The sequence below is a fragment of the Phodopus roborovskii genome, unplaced genomic scaffold (genome assembly GCF_943737965.1).
Source record: "Phodopus roborovskii unplaced genomic scaffold, PHOROB, whole genome shotgun sequence".
Classification (NCBI taxonomy): domain Eukaryota; kingdom Metazoa; phylum Chordata; class Mammalia; order Rodentia; family Cricetidae; genus Phodopus; species Phodopus roborovskii.
The window spans coordinates 1116193-1130198 of record NW_026126515.1 but is presented as its reverse complement, the minus strand read 5'-3'; the positions used below and the strand labels follow the sequence as shown (position 1 = coordinate 1130198).

General features: G+C 46.0%; 1 protein-coding gene across 2 annotated transcripts in view; it reads left to right on the top strand.

The window, feature by feature from the left end:
• Zfyve26 (zinc finger FYVE-type containing 26) overlaps positions 1–14006 on the top strand; it is a 61736-nt gene that overhangs the window by 13535 nt on the left and 34195 nt on the right. For both annotated transcript variants that reach the window (XM_051196214.1, XM_051196213.1), the window contains exons 11-21: positions 143–754; positions 954–1040; positions 2032–2100; positions 2469–2620; positions 5706–5907; positions 6836–7099; positions 7742–7861; positions 7975–8139; positions 8906–9124; positions 10092–10194; positions 12090–12835. In XM_051196214.1, coding sequence (XP_051052171.1) covers positions 143–754; positions 954–1040; positions 2032–2100; positions 2469–2620; positions 5706–5907; positions 6836–7099; positions 7742–7861; positions 7975–8139; positions 8906–9124; positions 10092–10194; positions 12090–12835 — 2739 coding nt within the window. The remainder of the gene's footprint in view (positions 1–142; positions 755–953; positions 1041–2031; positions 2101–2468; positions 2621–5705; positions 5908–6835; positions 7100–7741; positions 7862–7974; positions 8140–8905; positions 9125–10091; positions 10195–12089; positions 12836–14006) is intronic.

The following is a 14006-nucleotide window of genomic DNA, read 5'->3' as shown; positions in this document are numbered from 1 at the left end:
GAAACATGAAGTATTTGTCGGCGGTAAGGAATAATGTCATAATTTAAGAGCAGAAACGCAGGGAGTGTGCAGTGGACTGTGCTTTTTAATGTTTGCTCTCTCTTCCCTTCCTCCGGCCTCTTCTCGTATTCATGCTCCCTAGGTGCTTCACTTCTCTTCCCAATATACCTGACCCGATGTCGACAGTATTTACGCAGTATCCCCGACTCTCTGTGCCTGGAAATTCTGGAAAACATCTTCTCTTTGCTCCTCATCACCTCTGCCGATCTCCACCCGGAGCCTCACCTCCCAGAGGACTATGCTGAGGATGAGGACGTTGAGGGGAGAGGATCCTTGGGTTTGAGGTCTCCATCAGAGAGTCCTCAGCACATAGCCCCACCCGAGAGGAAGTCAGAGCGGGGTTCCCTGGGACCCAGGAGCCTTGCTCATCACACAATGCCAAGCTGTCCGAAGGCAGGGCCAAAAGACAGCTCTCCTGGACCTCACAAGCACAGCTACTTGGACCTAAAGCACTTTACTAGTGGCCTGAGTGGATTCCTGGCTGATGAGTTTGCGATAGGAGCAATCCTCAGCCTTGTTCAGGAGCAGCTCGATGAGATCAGCAGCCACAGCACCCCAGAAGAGGCAAAGCTGCTAGAAGGCCAGAGCTGTTCAACCGGCAGAGATGGACTGCAGAGCCGCGTACACCGGTTCTCGAAGGTTCTCTCTGAGGCCCAGTGGCGATACAAGGTGGTAACAAGCAACCAGGGCTCAGGTGAGTGGAGGACAGAACTAGAAGATCTAGGAAGTAGGAAAGGAGAAAGATTCCAGCAACATGGGCAAGGGCAGGCATGTGGGAGCCACACCCTAATCCAGGGAATATGGCATCTTAGAGCTTATTGAGGATTACCCCTGGCTGTTTCCGAAAGAGATCAAATCAAAACTAGTCATTGTGTCTGTGCTTGCTATTTCAGAAGAACAACCTTCCCGAAGATACCGGCCCATTGCCACAAGGCACTCTAGTCTCCGTCGAGGTCGTCGGACTAGAAAGACCCGGGCAGGTGATCCAAAAACTCTCTTCTGTCTTCTCAAGCCTTGTTCTCACGTACCTGACAAAGAGGCATACTGATGCTTGTCTAACGTTCTTTTAGGCAGAGCACATGGTCAAATTAACAAGATAACCATCGTCTGCTCGCTAAGACTAAGTACTAACAATGGCTTGGAAGATCCTCCTAGTCCCACCCCTTCCCCAGTCAAGTCATAACAGTTTCTTACATAGCCATCCAGAAATTTCCCATGAGACACATATCCTTTCACACACACACACACACACACACACACACACACACACACACAAACACACACACACACACACACAGTAACACTCTGGGTAGGGTAAAGGATGCCATCAGAGAAACCTGGGGAAATGTACCGTGATGTTGCCACAGCTCTGAAGCTGCTCAGTTGATTGGTTTTGGACAAGGCCAAACTGCATCCACCTGCTTCGTCCAGCCCAGAACATGCATTCCATTTCCTTTTCCCTACAGCCGCCTCTTCTTTCCATGAGGCTGCCTCAGTAGTGGGCCAAGGAGACTCCCTTGATGGGTGACAGCCTTCATAAGGCCACCCTAAGGAACAGCCAGCCTCCATTGAGACTTCAGCACTTAGGAAAGCTGATGCTAAGCCAATTTTCCTCCTGAGCTTTTAACAGGGTAGCCTTTGGCAGCCCAGGTTTACACTTACATTTCCTACCTTTTTGTTTGGAGATATATCTCTCTGTCAAAAAAGTCATGACTCCTCTTTGCCCCTGTTGTTTCCTAGTCATGATAATTATGCTTTTATTTTACCAGGCTCTTGCTAGTACTTAATCAGCAGTGATGGTCACTAGCTCCTGGTGTAGACTGTTACCCAGAGAGCTCTGGGACCACATCGTCCCTGCCACCCATCCTTGCTGGGGTCAACTTTTATCCTCAGTCTACCCATACCTTGGATGACTTTGCAATTTATACACTATAAGGAGTTGATGAGCAATTTTCACACTTCTACCTCCAGATGGCCGGGAAAGAGGCTCCAACCCCTCTCTGGAGAGTACCAGCAGTGAGCTGAGCACAAGTACTTCAGGTATCTGGGTCCCAACCAGCTGATAACTTTAGGTAGCTTTGGCCATGTCCAGATTTGCCGTTCCCTGTGGTGTGAACACCATGGCTGAACCTTTGTTCAAGGTTTATTCTGCCGATAATGGAGTAGATGTCCACTATAAAAAGGGAAAAGGTTTTCTGTCTCACTTAAGTTACCCAACAGCAGACAGAAGGTAATTATTCAAGGAAGGTAGTTGGTACTTGTATCCTAAGATGGTAATTAACGTTTGCTCTTCGTTTAAACAAAAACCAAGACCCATTTATAGACCTTTTAGAGAAAATATAGAAATGTGGAGAGAGGTGACAACCCTGTTTTATCTTGACTGTGTCCAATGTTCTTACACCTTACAGAAGGGAGTCTGAGCGCTGTGTCTGGGCAGGTAGAGGCCGACAGCCGGTTGCAGCCCCAACCTCAGAGTTCCATCATCCCTATGATGTTCTCCCCGCCGGAGTCACTGCTGGCATCCTGTATCCTCAGGGGGAACTTTGCAGAAGCCCATCAGGTGAGGGGAGACTTCTCATGGTAAAGCGTGCTAAGACAGTCCCTGACTGGCTGTCATATTGGGCCTCCAGGAAAGCTAAATGCATGTGACACCAAAAGTACTTGAGAATGCATGCAGGGAGTCACATTGAGCAGGAAAAGAAAAAATAAACAAACAGAAGGGAATTTCTACATGTGCAGGTCTAGTGCTTGGCACTGCAGGTTTAGAGACACTGAGTTGTGTTCTTAATACAAGTAGGGTTTTAACAAACTAAAGTAGGCGCAGTCTCATCACCTCTAAACAGTGAAACTTTTATTTCTTTCTTCATACTCCTGGGTACATATCTGTGTTTTTATATAGTTAAAAATCATAATGCATGGGGCTGGAGAGATGGCTCAGTTAAGAGCACTGACTGCTCTTCCAGAGGTCCTGAATTCAATTTCAGCAGCCACATGGTGTCTCACAACCATCTGTAATAAGATGTGGTGCCCTCTTCTGGACTGCGGGTGTACATGCAGGCAGAACAATGTACGTGTAATAAACAAATCTTTTAAGAAATTATAATGCAGATAGCTTTTGGTAATAAACAGAATGACAGTTCAGTTCAGTGTTCAGCACAGGCTGGTAAACTGGTGTGCCGTGGGACATAGGGAAGACAACACTGGACTAGCAGTCAGAATGACAACAGCAGTCTGAACAACCCAAACTCTCTGAACCTTGATCCTCCATGGACAATTGTAGGTCAGTGTAACTCCTGCTTGTTCCGGGTTAAGAAGATTACTCAGGAACCGTGGAAATGCAGGCCTCTGCGTTGTTTAAACTCAGTAGCATTCAGTGTCACTCTTCTGTGCTTTGAACGCTCCGTGCATTATTTGAAACATCCAAGTTAGAATTTTCTATGGCATGACTCCAGGTGTTAGTAAATGTAGGGGAAATCTCTGCTAACGTGGTCTTTCCTTAGTCCCTCCTGTTCCTTTTAGAGTTCCTACTTTCATAATTAGGAGCCCCTGGACAGGATAGGGACCCCTCTACCTCACCCTTTGTTTGTGGTTTTTTGGTTTGGTTTTGGGTTTTGGGGGTTTGTTGTTGTTTTGTGGTTTTTGTTCGTTTGTTTGTCTTGTTTTGTTTTGTTGCAGTGTTGAGGATTGAACTGAGGGTCTCACTTGTCCTGGGCTTTATAATGAGTTACACTCCTGGATCAAAAACCGGATCCTGGATCTCATTGTTCTGCTGTCGTTGCTGTTGTTACTTCCCAGCCTTTCTTCAACCTGAACGACTTGGCTAGGAGTTTGCATGGCATTTCTCTCCATATACCACACATTTCTCTTCCTTTCCTCAAGCTGTGGTGTGTGTGGGGGGGGGATGGCACGTGCTTTATTTTTTAACCTAGTTACAAAATAAGTTGCATGTATTGCAAGTAGTATTAACAAGAAAATAAAATTAGTTTTAGCACTATTAACACTATCATATAGGAACAACCAATGTAAACCAGTCAATGGTGGCACGGCCTTTAATCCCAGCACTTGAGGAGCAGAGGCAGGCTGAGTTAGAGGTCAAAACCCAAAAAGTAAAAAAGAACCAATGTTAAAGATGTATTTCTTTTGGCCAATATTTTTCCAGTGATAATCATCTAATGATGTTGCATTTAAGTTATTTCCTTTCTGTCCAGCACACAGATTGTATTCAGCTTTATAATAACACTGTGGAAACATGATCATCCTTATGTGTAAAGCCTTTGGTAGTATTTCTTTAAGAAAAGTTCTCATAGCTGGGCATGGTGGCTCACACTGACTGGTAAGCCCATCACGGAAGCAGGAGGACTGCTGTGAATTTGAGGCCAACCTGGGTTATAGATTAAGAGCCTGCCTCAAAAAAGGGGGTGGGGTGGGGTTATGGGAAGGGAAGGAAAGGGGTCTTACCTAAATTACTGATTCAAATCACATTTTAGGGCAAAGTGTAAAGGCACTTGTCACCCAGCCTGAAAACCTGAATTTGACCCCCAGAACCCACACAGTTGGAGGAGATAATTAACTCCTGCAAGTTTCTCTCGGACTTCCACATCTGTACTATGGTTCTCACATATCCACACACATTCTCCCCAAATAAAGAAATAAATATAAGAATTTTTTTTAAAAAAATACATGGTTAATGTTTAAAAGATTTACCAAACTATTCACAGCACTTGTGGAAGTACATTTACCCCTTGAAAATTAGCTCTTACCCTTTGTTAGTGTGTCAGGTATAAAATAGTATCTGTGCTAGTTTATGTCAACTGGAAACAAGTTAAAATCATCAGGGCCTCAACTGGGAAAATGCTTCCATAGGATCGAGCTGTAGGCAAGCCTGTAGGGCTTTTAAATTAGTGATTGATGGGGAGGGTCCAGCCCATAATGGGTGGTGCCACCTCTGGTCTAATGGTCCTGTATTCTAAAGAAAGCAGGCTGAGCAAGCCAGTAAGCATCACCCACACCCACCCCACTCCCACCCCACCCCTGCCACCGAGGCCTCTGCATCAGCCCCTGCCTCCAGGTTCCTTCCACGTTTTAGTTCCTGTCCTGACTTCCTTCAGTGATGGACTACAACATGAAAGTGGAAGCCAAATAAAACCTTTCCTCCCCAAATTGCTTTGGTCTTGGTGTTTTATCACAACAACTGAAATAGTATCATTACATAAATTCCTGGTCAGGAAAAATGGCTTCTTGTTTGTGTATTTCCCATAGGTGTTTCCTCTGAAATCACTGATGACATTTGCTTATCTCCTTCTGAACTTTGGTGATTTGTTTATAGACTTTTATGAGCTGTTTTGTATTTGGTCTCTTTTTAACATTCAGTGCTAGCTGCATGTAATGGCATGGGCCTTTAATCCCTGCACTTGGGAGGAAGAGACAGGTGGATCAGTGCTGCCCTTGTCTATAGAGTGAGTTTCAGGACAGCCAGTGCTACGCAGAAACACTGTCTCAAAAAAGAAAAAAAAAAGTCCAGTGCTCTCTGGTGCTCTAAAATAGCCATGTTGAGGTCCTGGTGTAATGAATTGGCCCAGCATCCTTTCTCTATGTATTCCCGGACTATGCTGACCCACCATTGTCATGGCCCCCTCCCCTGACAGGTGGTATTCACGTTCAACCTAAAGTCCTCACCCAGTGCTGGAGAGCTGATGTTTGTAGAGCGTTATCAAGAGGTGATCCAGGAGCTGGCCCGTGTAGAGCAAAAAATTGAAAACCAGAATTCGGATGGGGGTAACAACACCGTTCGGCGCACTGGCAGTGGGCGCTCAACTCTGCAAGCCATTGGCAGCGCTGCAGCAGCAGGTTGGTCTTCCTTACCGACGTCAAGGTTGGAAGGGTAGCCGGGGTGGTGGCACAGGGGAAGAAACTACCTGAGTCTTCATGAGAAGTTGCCAGAAATGAAAAGCAGGACACCCATCCCAAAGCCAGCAGTCCGACACATTCCACGCAGTTAGTTTCCTAGCTGCATGCAGCCTCCCTGACTATGGTGGTCACATGCCTGCCACTCAAGCCATCCCTGTTCATCCTCTGCAACTTAAGCTAAAGAATAAGACTGTTGTCCTGGTGCATTTCGGGGTCACTTGTGCTAGTTGTTCCTAGTTGTTTCATGTAGTTCTTCATCGATAAAGGGTATCGATAAAGTGAAAATTGTTAATGTCTATAGCCTGGAGGCCATATCTCTTTGGTTTCCAGCTGTGGCGGCACACTCCGGCAACTGCCCTCCCTCCCTTCTTTCTTGAAGCTCAAGCTTGTCCCACACTTTCATCTCTCTGGTTGGCTCCCCAGACTCCCCAGGTTACCATCATATGTTGCCCTGTACATATGCGTCCAGAAACGCTTCCGTCCTACCTACTTAAAATATGAACCAAGTCCTCACGCTTGTTCAGCAGGTGATATTACCCACTGAGCTGGCACTGGCATGTCCCAAGCCCCCTATTGAAGACATCTTTTCAAAGGTTTTGATAGAAAGGGGCTCTTACAGCGGTAGTGTTGTCTACTTTTTTAGCAATGTCTTTCTCGGCCTGCTTTAGATCCCATTGGGAAGAAGCCATCCCTCATCAATACCTGCTGGGTTTATTGGGGCCTTCCTATCATAACCGTTTGGCTCTGTAAGAGCGGTCCTAATGAAAGTGTTAGTGCGCACAGAAGAATCACAGACAAACTACTACTACTACGGTGGTAGCTGGACTCACCCTCACCCTCGCTTTGTGCTCCCCTGATGCATGTCCAGGAATGGTGTTTTACTCCATCTCTGATGTGACTGACAAGCTCCTTAGCCCCTCCGAAGACCCCATCCCCACGCTCCAGGAAGAGTTTTGGATAAATGCTACTCCGATGGAGCCCACCACTCCCCTTAGAGAAGTTCTGGAAGACCTCAGTCCCCCTGCCATGGCTGCATTTGACCTAGCCTGCTGCCAGTGCCAGCTCTGGAAGACCTGCAAACAGCTCTTAGAAACAGCTGAGCGACGACTGAGCAGCAGCCTTGAGAGCCGGGGTAAGTGGGAGCCACTCACTCATATCGCTTCACTCTATTCATTTGTTCATTCATTCATTCATTGTCAGCAAACCTTAAGAAGTTGTGGAGAGAGTAAAAGGAGGAAGTATTAAACATTAGTTAATACCATCATCCTAATGGCATACAGACTGTCTTAAATTCATAGACAGCAATCTGCAGTCATTTGAGGAAATTGAAGGAAGAAGCATGCATTCAACAGGAAAGTCAAAGGGCAAATAGGCTTGCAGGGAAGAAGGGATCCCTAACAGGAGTCAAGAGAGGAGGATGAGTAGGAGAGAAGTACAATGGCACACAGCATGAAGATGCCACAAAGAAATCCACTAATTGGTACTTTTTTAAAAAGGAAAGAAACACTTTCAAGGATGATACAGATGGGTGGGTAGGGTGAAGGTGTAGCATGCTTGAACCCGGGATTCGATCTTCTAGCATACACAGTGAAGGGACACGTGAAGGAGTGACCTTAGACTGCAGTCCCTCTTGGGTAAGACCCTACCCTGGGACTGCATGACACAATGTGTACCTCATGCTTACTATTAGAAAAGAGAAAATTACACAAGGAACTGAGCACCAGCCTCTGAAAATCCATTTCTCCTTGCATCCCTCTTCCTTCATCTGTTTCAGGCCGACGGCTAGACCATGTTGTCCTCAATCCCGATGGCATTCGAGGTTTTCCTGTTGTCCTTCAGCACATTAATAAGATTCTCAACTACCCGCTCACCTCACCGGGACAAACAAAAGCAGGTGAGATGCTTTGCCCTGCCATCTCCTCTCCCACCGTTGTTTTCCCTGGACTTGGAACAGTGGGTCAGCAGACGTTTCCTCCCCTCTTCCTTTTCCTTGCATGTTTTCCACAGATACTCTAGAAGAAAGGGGAGGAGGCGCTCCACGGTACAGCATCTCAGAGCTGCTTCAGATGTGCTGGCCCAGCCTCACCGAGGACTGTGTTGCCAGCCACACCAGCCTTTCCCAACAACTGGATCAGGCTCTCCAGTCACTACAAGAGGCACTAGCACTACCAGGTACAGACCTGCCTGCAGGGGAACAGATAAGCCAGGGAGGTGAGACAGCCGAGGATATGTGAGCACATCCTCAGCACTCTAGAGCTCCATCAGCCTTTTCTATCAGAGCAAGGCGCTTCCCTCTTCCCCAGCTCTCAGTTGAAAGGATACTTACCACTCTCACTTGCAGGTCCATGTTTTCATTCCTGGTGAGAAGTATACCTGATACCAGTTAGTTGGTATTGGTCAGCCCTCCCCCCCGAAGCACCATGTGCTCTTCATAAAGCTGCTTCACCCCAGAGACAACTGGGTAAAACAACGATATAGCCTCTAGACTCCAAGTTCTTCCTGGCTAAGATCACTTGTCCATGTGGCTGAACTGGGATTTGTGGTTGGTTGGTTGGTTGGTTGGTTGTTTTATTTGTCTACCTTTTACGTGTGCTGCTCACGTAGTCACCTATGTCCCATAGACACCCAGGGCACTTTGTAGGAAGCTTGTCTTACACATTAAGTCAAAAGTTGACCCAAAGCTAAAGGGCCAGAGAGATGGCTCAGTGGTTAAGACTACTTGCTGCTCTTCCAGAGGACCCGAATTTAGTTCTCAGCACTCACACTGAGCAGTTCACAAACTCCTATTGGGTCCTACATCTTCCTCTGGCCTCTGCAGGCACCCCAGATCTACATACACACTCACATATATTAAAATAAATATTTATTTTTAGAAATTGACCCAAAGCTAGAAGCCGAGATGAAAGCCATGTCTGTTCTCCTACCCTGTTCCTCTCAGAGCCCAAGAGTACTCCACTCACTTCCCTGGTGGAGCAGGCAGCCCAGAAGGCCCCTGAGGCAGAGGCCCACCCTGTGCACATCCAAAGCCAGCTCCTCCAGAAGACCCTGGGGAAACAGGCGCCAGCAGGCAGCAGACAGACTGACTATGTGGGCACCTTCTTCAGCTACTGCAGCACCCTGTCAACGGCTCTTCTTCGGAGTTTGAGCTCTGATCCCGGTAAGTAGTGAGAACGATACGGAATCTTTAGGGAAAGGAAGCAAAGACGTGCTTCCTTAAGAGGCTCTTTCTAGGTACACAATATCCAAGGGTACAAGATTTGTGTAATTCTCTTATTCATCTGTCTGTGTTTTGCATCTTTGTGCTGAGTAAAATTATACAGCACATGGAAGTCCTCAATAGCATCTCATGGAATTGGTGCCTCAAAAATATCTCTGAAGGCAGGTGTGGTCATACATGCCTATCATCCCAACACTCAGAGGACAGAGGCAGAAGGATCAGGAGTTCCAGGCCAGCCTGGGCTATATAATACCCTGTAAGAAAACAGAGCAAAAATTCTGTCAGACCTGGGGCCCCATCATAAATTGGAGAGTCCAGTAGAAAAATCAAGCTTTTGACTTGAGTCCCAGATTCTTTGATTTTATAGCAAGTACCAGGTAAAGGGATAAAAATCTGAAATACTAAATTTTCCAAATTTCCAAACCTTTTTCACCAGCAGCCTGATGCCATAGATGCATGAAAATACTATACCATCTTACCTTTGGGTTCTATATATAAGATATAAGTGAAACATCAGTGTTTAGACTTAGATTGTATCCCCCACAAGACCCTGTTCTGTGCATGCAAACATTCTAGGAGCCAAAACACATCTAGTCCCAAGTGTTTAAGAGGCAGGATGCTCAAGTTGTCAACTTCAACTTCAGTCAGGTTGAAGTGAGCATCATGTGCTATCTGTAGTTAGCCTGGCCACCGTTTGTCTAGATTGGAAGTCTTTAACACTGTAAGGTATAAATGAACTTGTATCCAGAGTCATGTTGAGAATGCCTTTACCTACTGTGGATCAACAAAAGGGTTCTTCATGCTGCCATCATTGTGGTTCACAATATGACTAGCAGGTTCTCTGAAACAAAGCCCTGGGCAGTTGCACCCAGCAGGACAAACAAAGATCATGTCTTTACTTTCTCAGATAATGTGGAGGTCAAGGTTGGAAATCCCTTTGTTCTCCTGCAGCAGAGCTCTTCCCAGCTGGTGTCACATCTCCTGCTTGAGAGACAGGTTCCTCCAGACAGGTGGGCGTCACTTGCAGGTGCTTTTACTCTTTTATAGTATGTTAAAAGTCACCGTCCTTCTTCTCGTTGTCTCTCTTGCCCCCGCTAATGTGTAAGTCGATGACAAATGGTGACTCTTCACTCACAGATGAACAATAGCCAGAGGTTCAGCAACAGTAGTCTTGTAAGCTACAGAAAAATAAGCCTTCTCAGGCATTGCAGGTAATGTGTAAAAATTGCTATAACTCCTGCGGCAAAGCATTTTATCAGTATTTATTAAGATTCCAAATTGATCACAAATATTTGTAAAAGTAGTCAACATCCTTAACCATCAGGAAAATGGAGATTAGAACTACCTGGAGAGTCCATCTCCGCTAGTCTAATGTCAGAAAAGCATGACAGACTCTGGTGGGAGAATAAACTGGTACAGCCACTATGGAAATCAGTCTGGAGGTTTCTCCAAGAGCTAAAAATAGGGCTACCTTATGACCTCACCGTACCATTCCTGTGCATATAGTACTCTATCCTACCACAAAGAAACTTATACTGACAAGTTTGTTGCCGACCCTTTCACAATAGCAGGGAGGGAAATGAAATCATTTGAAGTGTTCATCAAGAGGAGAATGGACATGAAAAGTGTGCTATGCGTGCACAGCGGAAGCTAATTCTCTATGAAGAAAAATGAAATTTGTGGAAAAATGGATGAATTTGAAATTATATATTAAATGAGGCAACACAGACTCAGGCAAATACAACATATGTTCTTCATATAGAGATCCAAGCTTTTAATGTGTGTGTAATATATATATATATATATATATATATATATATATATATATATATATGTCTGTGTGTGTTGTGTGTGTATATATATGTATATACACATACGTACAAACATACATATATGATCATAGGGTCATAAAACTAGAAAGGGCAAAAATGGGAAGACAAAGTGGGGAGGGGGTTGTATCAGATACACAGGATATGAAAATAAAGGAGACAGCCAGGTGGTGGTGGCGCATGCCTTTAATCCCAGCACTCAGGAGGCAGGCAGATCTCTGAGTTTGAGGACAGCCTGGTCTACAGAGTGAGTTCCAGGACAGCCAGAGCTAAACAAAAAGAAGACAAGGGGACTAAGAAGGAGGAGGAGGAAGGGAACCAGAAAGAAGGAGGACTACTAAAGTTAAGAGTGTCGGACTCAACGGGTAGAGGAGAAGAGTCAAAGGGTGGTCTACAAAAGCAAACCATGAAAACATCATAATTAAATCTACTATTGTATGTGCTATTTAAAATTAAGCAAATTAGCTGGGCAGAAGTGGCAGTGACCCTTTACCCAGCACTGGGGAGGCAGAGGCAGGTGGATCTCTGAGTTCCAGGCCAGCCTGGTCTATAGAGTGAGTTCTAGGATAACCAGGAATGCACAGAGAAACTCTGTCTCAAGAAAAAAAAAAAAAAAAACTAAACAAATTAATAGGTCTTTTAACCTAGCAATCCATGAAGGGGAATTTCTCCTGAACCTTGGTTGTACATGCACCACAAGGCTCAATGGTCTGCTAAGATAAGATGACTTAAGTTATATAATACTTAATAACTATAGAAAAATCACCTCCCTATAGAGGGCTGTGGCCAGGTCTTTCAGCCTGTGAAATGGAGCTGAATAGTGCGTCTAGTCAACTGCCTTTTATATTATTCTTAAGAGAGAATGATTACACCTGCCTGTAAGCCCAGCACTTGGGAGGTAAAGGCAATAAGTTTGAGGCCAGCCAGGACTACACAGCAAAACCTGGTATTGAATAGTCAGTGAATGAATGAATGAATGAATGAATGAATGAATGAATGAATGAATGCATTTGTAATGTTGGGTAATGGTACCTGTGTGTTCAGACCTCATATGCCTTCTGCTTCTTTTCCTCTAGGTTGGCAGGCCTTCTTGCCCAAGAAGGGCTCAACCTCAGTGTGCCACTGGTCATTGTCAGCTGCTGCTGTGAGCCCCTTACTCTTTGCCCTTCTCGACAAAGCCAGCAGGCCTCATCTCTTGTGACCCACCTGGGCATGCTGGCTCAGGAGCACGCCTCTCACTTTCTGGATGGCCTGCCCCTCCCTATGCTGGGCTCCCCTAGACCGAACGAGAATCCCTCAGCAGAGAAAAAGTCTCGCTCTTCCCCAAAGGACTCATCACTCCCAGCCTTTACTTCCTCTGCCTTGGCCTTCCTTAAGTCTCGCTCAAAGATACTGGCCACAGTGGCCTGCCTGCAGGCTTCCCGGGGGACAAAGGTCAGCAAGCCCAGCCTGTCCTGGAAGGAATTTCGTGGTCGCAGGGAGGCGCCTCTGACTGCAGAGAAGGTAGCCCAGGAGTGTGCACACCTCCTGGAACAGTTTCCTATGCTCGAGGCTGCCCTCCTGGCTGCCTGGGAGCCTCTACACCAAGCCTCCGAGTCGGGGCAGGGTCCCGCAGCCATTCTCTGTGGTCATCCCAGTCTCTCTACTGTGCTTCTGGGCCTGCATTCTCCTGTGGCCCTGGACATACTAACTGAGGCCTTTGAGGAAGCCTTGGTGGCCAGAGATTGGCCACGGGCCCTTCAGCTCATTGAAGTGTATGGGCGAGACATGGACGACCTGAGCAGTATAAGGGATGCAGTACTGAGCTGTGCTACAGCGTGTGGTAAGCAGAGTGCTCCCTCTCCCTCACTGTGAGCACATTTAGTCTTCACAGGAACTCCAGGGAGAGTTACTGTGTCACCACAACCTCACTGTCCTGGGACCAGACTAAGGCTCAAAGCACTTAGAAAGTTTACTGAAGACCGTGAGCACAGTGGAGTCTGGAACCTGAGCCTGTGTCAGTTTGGAATGGGTGTCTAGACCCAGTTTCAAACTTTCCAGTTCTGCATATCAGTATCATTACCAAGTGTATAAATGACAGTCAGGGCCCTGCCTTCAGAGGTCCAGGATGAAGTTCAATGAAATGGTGACTATAGAAGAATTTAGCAGTTTTTTCTAGAAAATACTCTATAGAGCACATGGTCTCTGTTGCACCTATGCCATCCTGCCAGTGGGGCATAAGATGGCCGAAGTCCACATATAAGGGATTAGAATATCCATGTGCTAATAGAAATGTGAGTTGTACCTGGCAGTCAGTGCTTATAGTCCATCCAACATTTGGGCCGGAGGATAGGAAGATTGAAGCCAGCCTGTCTCACAACAAAACAAAGGGCTAGGAAGGTGGCTGGGTGGGCAAAAGTACTTGCTGCTCAGGCATGAAGACCTGAGTTTGGATCCCAGCACCCACGTAAGAGCCAGGTGTGGTCCAGCATACATTTGAACCCCAGCCCTGGGAAGACAAAGACAAGTAGATGCTGGGGGCTAGCTGACCAGCAAGTCAAACCAAACAGCATGTTCTAAGTCAGTGAAAGACACTGTCTCAAAAAGTAAGATCTGGGGCTAGTGAGATGGTTCAGCTTGGTGACCTGAGTTTGAGCCCCAGAGCCGACATAAAAGTAGGAGACAGCCAACTCCCAATGCAGATCTCTGCCATGTGGGCATGTGTGCAGCTAACTGCTAACATACACACATTATACACATATGCGCGTGCACACACACACAATAATAAGATTTTTAAAAACTTAGATGGAGATCAATAGAAGACAACATCATCTGACTTCCACATGTACACACCCACACACACACACACACACACACGTAAATAGAAAACATTTTCATGCATAATAAAAATAGAAAAATCAGTAAGTCATATGTTCCACTGTAGAGAGCAAAAGCCAGATATTCTATCTAAGGTAGCTTTGTAATAGAGGCAGAGTTGCCCTTTGAAAGGAGAA